General features: G+C 38.9%; 1 protein-coding gene across 1 annotated transcript; it reads left to right on the top strand.

Annotated features, from left to right (window-relative positions):
* Positions 1–542: 542 nt before the first annotated feature.
* LOC145494090 (uncharacterized) lies at positions 543–5,693 on the top strand. Its single transcript, XM_081473561.1, has 4 exons — positions 543–1,649; positions 2,625–2,859; positions 3,152–3,237; positions 4,383–5,693. Exons 1-4 carry the CDS (start codon positions 1,242–1,244, stop codon positions 4,788–4,790), a joined length of 1,137 nt encoding a protein of 378 aa, XP_081329687.1. The 5' UTR covers positions 543–1,241; the 3' UTR covers positions 4,791–5,693.
* The last annotated feature ends 1,245 nt before the right edge of the window (positions 5,694–6,938 follow it).

Below are 6,938 nucleotides of genomic sequence, written 5' to 3'. Positions count from 1 at the left end.
AAATTCAAGAATTAAATTCGAATTAAGCACGGCAGTAGCGTGACGCAATTAAATTCGAATTAAGCACGGCAGTAGCGTGACGTTTGAAATCACTCAGTTCGGGAGACTGAATTACGTTCGGCACGACTACTTAGCGCGGCAGGCCCTGCCGTTCCGCACGGCAGTAGAGCGTCTTGGACCATGTTGGCCATTGCCACCTTTGCTACAAAAAACTACAAAGTTTGTCGACAATTTTTATTTGCTTTTGTTTGGCTTCAAATTGCTCCTCGTGAGTGCTTATTTCCCCATTCAATCCCCATTCAAGTCTTTATCAAATGGCTGAGAAAAATAATTTACCGTGCACGGTGATTGGCTGAGAGAAGGCGAATTTATCGCTGATTCTTAATTTCCACTGTAACACAAACTACTACAGCAGCGCTCGTAATGTTCTCAATCATATCTGAATAAAACTAAAGACTTTGAGTGGATTTTCAAATATCAGTTTAAGCGTAAGTCCTCGATTGCACTCGCATTATATAAAAATTGTAATTATGTCGGCGAAAGACACGTTACCTGGTTCATAATAAGAAACAAATATTAAATGACCTGCAAATCCAGTGAAAGAAGGCGAACTGTTGCAAAAAAAATCCTTAAAATAAATAAATAATAAAAAACAACAACAACAATAACAACAGATATTTCCACTTCAAACTTTTGAAGTAATGGTTGTTATTCTTGTTGCTTGTCGTTAATTTTAGGTCTAACAGCAGGAGAGCATGCACAAGGAATGATTCCCACCGTTTTTCTTCTTAACCAGTCAGTATTTCTTTAATTCGTCGTTCAAAGCATGTTGGTCGAGCAACTGAGTATGTTTCAATCTTTGTTTACAAGCCGGGGTAACAATGCAGTAAAGGAGAAAATACAAAACACTGGTAAGTGGACAGGGAAAATATTATATATACCAAAGAAAGAAATTTTTCGTGGAAAAACAAGACAACCCTTATATTGAAATGATTAAAGAGTAACATTTCATCGAATTTTCAATTCGAACTCTATAGGGAAACGACAATAGTTCGAGATCTAGAAATTAGAGATTCGAAATAGCAGACGTGTGTTAAAGGAAAGGTGTTTTGCGCGCCTCAAGGTATCGGTGAGTTTGAGATAATCCAGTTGGAGAAATCGACGGTCTCTTGTAATTTGTAAAGTTATTATCGTTCTAATGCAGTTTCCTACGGATCCTTTTAGGTCCCTTTCAAGCAGCCATGGACTTGATCGACACTAAGAGCATTATATTATTAGCTATCTGTTTCATCAGTCATGTTTCTCAAGTACATTCAGCATTCATCACTGAGCCTTGTGGAAGCGTGCAACCGATCTACGGCATGGTGCTAAAGCGACACGTCTTTCAGTCCATGAAAACCTCAAACTCTCTCCATTGCTCGAAGGCATGTGACAATGGGATTAGATGTCAAAGCTTTAATTACTTCGTAGCTAACGAAATCTGCGAGTTGAACAACCGAACTAGAGAAGCCAGGCCTGAGGATCTCGTGCAGGACCAAGATGGGTTATATATGAAACGATTCAACAAAAGAGGTAAATATGTTATATTTATACTGACAGAAAGCACCTTTCGTTGCAGAAGTTTGGAGAACGAGGTGTGTTTTGGCAACGTGAACTGATTTTTATTGTTTTCGCTGATAATTCGAGCTCTCATAAACGTTTAAAAATTTTAATGACTAAGAAACAAGAGTATATCAGTCCTATTTATGTGACGTGTTTTAAAACTTAATCAAAAAAAAAAATTCTACCATTTTTCATTATCTTGTTCTGCTATGGTTGATCAGAGAGATTTCGGACCAAAACCTCAGAAAACAAATATAAGCAAACTTTGAATAAAATCAGTAAAAATATTGTTTCAGCAGGTGGCATGGTGTCAGATATGATCTCGCGTAAAGTGCAAACTACAAGTATCTATGGAAATTAAAACTAAGGGCCCCGTAAACACTGCACCGAAAAAAAATTGAAAGCGACGTTTTCACATTGAAAGCGAATCAAATGTTTTCCGTCTACACTACGCCGGAGAAATTTGACAAAGCGAAAGACACCGGTCATTTTGGAGTAGTGTTTGACGAAATCAAACACAGCAGGGCCAATGTAAGTAGTGTAAGTGCTCAAGTTGTAAATAAAATTCCATAAAAAAAACAAAACAAAAACAAACAAACAAAAACAAACAAACAAACAAAACACAGCAGGGAGAGAAATCGCGTGTTCATCGCGATGTCCTTGTTTTCAAAAGCTCCATTTTCAAAGTGTTTTCGGTCCACACTAAAACGCAAAGCCGGCGTTTTCAAATTCCTTCGGTTTGAAAAGCGTCTTCGAAAAGCTCCGTTTTCGTGACGAACTGGTGTAGGCCTAAAGCTGCGTTTTCAAAGTTCTCCGACGTAGTGTGGCCGGGGCCTTGACATACAAAGTTAGAAAGAAATGTCATGAGAATTTGTTGATACTCTTGTCATTATGGTAACCACGTAAACATGAAATGATGTGAAAAAATCTTGTCACATTCGTAGTATTTCCAGATAAGTTTAGCGACTTCTCTTCGAAAATACAAATCTATTGAAAAACGTTTGAAGTCCAAAGCAGAATAGGATATTAAAGTTACTATTTTACGACGTCTTTCAGCTCGACTCGGTTCTATCCCTGAACTGCCTGCGGACTCGTGTAAAGAAATCAAGGCAAGCGAAGGTGAAGTAGTCAGTGGCTTCTACTGGTTGGTGTTCGAAAGGCTGAGAGATGCTCTCCAGGTGTTCTGTGATATGCAGACAGAAGGTACATTCTTAAGAACCTTCGGAAATGTAGAATTATCCTACCTACAGCTGCATGGTACAGAGATAAGAGGACACCATCAGTAAGGATAACATCTCGATTCAAAATAATAGTCTGAAATGTCAGCCTTCTGCTCATCCCTTGACCAGGTTAAAACACGAGTGGTGTTGTCATTATCGTTGCTGTAGTTGTTGTCTTTGTTTGTTGAGTTTACTTCCTTCCCGATAGTAGGAAACACTTATTTAAATTAATTACGACTGCATATTAGCTTAATCGACTTGACGGTCATCCTTGACAAGTTAGTAATAGGTACGATAAAAGGTATGTGTGCTCATCTTGGTTTAATTAGTGTGGCATCAGCGTCGGGCATCTGGGAGTTTCTCTTTGCCTCCTTGTGAACAGATGCTAGTTACACCGGTGGCGTTAAATTCGGCGGTACGTGGGGAGAGGCACACTAGTTGTTTACCTTTTACCCAAAAAATCCAGGAAATCTATGCCAGAGTGTAAATGGTAAGACAAGTTTGACTCGACCGACTGGAAAATTGCCAAAATAAGGAACGTCTTTAAAGGTAGTTCAAAATTTCCAACCGAAATATCCGAATAGAAAACGTGCTTAACATTCGCAATTCTTCGCAAGTTCCAGCCGTTATCTTGGAATTATGGTCAGGTCGAACTCATCCTAGCCTATCTAAGTGAAATGGGGGTTATTAGCCAACATAGCCACTGGTCTGCCTCCCGCTGATTGGGATTTTTAACCATGTTATGTTCATTTGCATCATCTGTTTCATCATTTGGTTTCATTGGCCCTGAAAAGCCCCAATGGGGGAGTGGTCAATTAAGATATATTTTTATTATATTATGGTAACTGGCCAATCCGGACTTACCACCACGAATATTTGCTTACCATTTGCACAAACCGTTGACGAACCAGTATCTGCGTAAATGGTAGACAACATGGTAAACAACCACTGTGAGAATAAATTGTGTTTCCCAGGTCAAGTTCCAAAGTATACCTAATGGTTATCTTTAACTGATCCTGGGGTTTTAACTTGATATCTCTGTAAGTGGCTCGAATACGAAGTTTTGGTGTTCAGTTTAAATCGCCTGGGCGTCGCCATGTTTAATTCATGGTAATTTATGACGTCACTGCGCCGTCAGAGATCTCAATATGGTTTCTACAGGAGATGATTTTTCGTTGTACATACTCATCTGAAATATGAATTATAAACGATTAGGAGCACTTTTATATCTCTAGATTCACGCAACGCTGTATTTAGAAAACGTCCAACCACGATGTGACGTCTTAATTTCCCATCAATCAGTGCAAAACTAAAAATGGTGGCGCGGGAGAAATTTGAAAACCTAAACTGAAATAGCAGAGGCAAAACGCCAGCATTGAAAACAGGCAAAGAATTATCGACTGAAAATCGCTGAAACAGTTAAACACACACACTAACTTGTGATTTGAACAGAACTGTTGTTCAACCAAGATTCCCTTAAAATCTAAACTGCTGAGGTAGGTGTGGCTATGAGTAGGCTCCAAATGTCTTAAGACTTGACAATAACCCCTAAAATCCCAGAGTGCAACTATACGTAACAACACAAATTTCTTTTTGCTAGAATGTCAGAACTATCAAAACTTGACAAATGGAGACAGGAAAAACACATCCGGTGCAGTACCGTTGACTTGTGATAGCACACTCGGGCCAGGTTGGTTTCGTTTCCAAGGAGACGCAGGAACTAAAATGGCTACCACCTGCGTGCCTATACATCACTGTGGGACCGATTCCACCGGCTGGTTAAACGGAGCTCATCCTACAGTTGCAGAGGGTCAAGTCACCAGGCAGGTCTGCTTTAATTGGAATTCAAACTGTTGTAACTGGTCCATCAATATTCAAGTGCAAAGCTGCGGCGATTTCTTCATTTATTTATTCAGTGGAACACCCTCAGAACACCCTTGTCATCTGCGCTACTGTGGCGCTGATTGAAACAAATATTAAATCCAGTGATGGTTGTAAGCAAAACTGCTCTACCATATTAAATAACAATTCAGTTTTGCGAAATATATACTCCCTTAAGTGCCTCTTGAAAAATATATCCTTAATTTTCATGTTGCTAACGTTTTCAGTCCTAGAGTCTTATAAATATTTGTAATTTTTTTTAAACATTTTTATCAAGTAGTTATTTCTGCATAAAACCGCACGGTCGATCTAACAGTACAAAAAGAGACAAACAAAATAAAAAAAGTGGCGAGGAGGAACAAGAGATCCCATTAAACTTTTATGTGATCAGGAATCCTCGTGTTAAACGGTGCTCATCCGATAGTTGCAGAGGGTCAAGTCACCAGGCAGGTCTGCTCTAATATGGCTTCAAACTGTTGTACTTGGTTTATCAACATCCAAGTACAAAGCTGTGGCGATTTCTTCATTTATTTCATCAGTGGAACACCTTCAGTACACCCTTGTAATCTGCGCTACTGTGGCTTTGACTAAAATAAGTTCTGGGTCGTGAAATTAAATCCAGTAATGGTTTCAAGCTTAAAGCTCCTCTGTCATTTTAAATGATAATTTTACGAAATATAAGTTCTGTGTGGGGCATCTCAAAGAGTTCAACTTTTTAATCCTTTAATTAAGCTTATTTGTGATAAATTTGTTACTCTTTAAACTGTCTATTTCTGTATAAAAAGGCGCTGTGCATCCATCGGTGCAACTAATAATACATAAATAAATAAATAAATAAATAAATGAATAAACAAATAGATAAATAAATAAATAAAATAATGTCGAACAAGAGCAAGAGAATGCGATAAGCTATCCGCGAGTTCAATGCAGCCTTAGATTAGATTTTAAACATAAGAAAATGGACACCAAATTGAAGAAACATCAAGACCATAACAAGGCCGGAGCTGATCCCGGTTTCTGTAGCATGAAGCGACTAGGAGTATTTCTACTCCCCCCTGGATGGGATGCTAGTCCATCGCAAGGTTACCCCCAGCATTAAGTTCGCCGGTACCCATTTATACACCTGGGTGGAGAGAGGCACTGTGAGAGTAAAGTGACTTGCCCAAGAACACAACACAATGTCCCCGGCCAGGGCTCGAACCCGGACCGCTCGATCCGGAGACGAGCGCACTAACCATGAGGCCACCGCGCCTCCCAACAACTACAAAAGAAGAGTAGTATTGGGTGCACCTATACAGACTAACCAATCACATTGGTCCATTTCAATCACGTGATAAAAATGTTGCTTTCTGATTGGTTGGTCCGTATAGACGCTCTTTAGTACTTCTAAGAAGGTATGGACAGACAAAAATAGAAGAAGATTAAAACGGATTTCTCTAAGGGTTTTGAAAGAGTACTGTTAGGCTAAACAGTTTTAGAAAGTTAAACTCGTTTGTTTGTCACCTTTAATTTTAACGCCAGGGAAACAGATTTGATTGCATCGAAGCAATGGTTGTGTCATGTAGATCTATAGAAGAAGTTTCTTTGTTGACTAATAATGATAGACTTAACTCAACCGAGAAACATTTCCTTTAAGGGAGCTCAGTCACGGTATTTTGGCCACGTACAAACTTATCTTCACATTGAAGGAAACCTGAAAATACTAGTTTACTTAGACAGAAAAGCACCAAAGAGATAATAATAAACCAAAAAGGAACAAGAATGGTTGATGGTGGAGACGTTTAACACGGATTTCAAACGACAGACCGTTGACAAATTTAGGCTAAACTTTCCAAGATGCGTAGACCGTGATGTAGCTCCTTTAACGAATTAATCCATTGAGTAAAGTATAAAATAGATTGTAAATATCTCGAACAGCTTCTTTAGCGGATTGTAAAAATTAAAATGGCTTCGAATCGTCTTGCACATTTTTCTCAAGCTTAGCAATAGTTTTATTTTGACACGCACAACGCGCTAACTACAATTCGATATCAATAAATGGGCGGTCACTGGACTTATTTTAAGTCAGACCCCCTTGAAGCTAAAATTAAGGGTGTTCACAAGATTATGCTGTTGGTATGTAATGGTAACTTACGAGAGCTGAGTGAACACGTTTCAATGAATGTAGTAAAAAGTCGCCAGAACAGTTTTATGTGCAAAGTTTGTTAATGTTTTTCACCGATACCTGTAGTTGTC

Source organism: Orbicella franksi, chromosome 8, assembly GCF_964199315.1.
Source record: "Orbicella franksi chromosome 8, jaOrbFran1.1, whole genome shotgun sequence".
NCBI lineage: Eukaryota > Metazoa > Cnidaria > Anthozoa > Scleractinia > Merulinidae > Orbicella > Orbicella franksi.
This window is presented reverse-complemented; position numbering and strand designations above follow the sequence as displayed.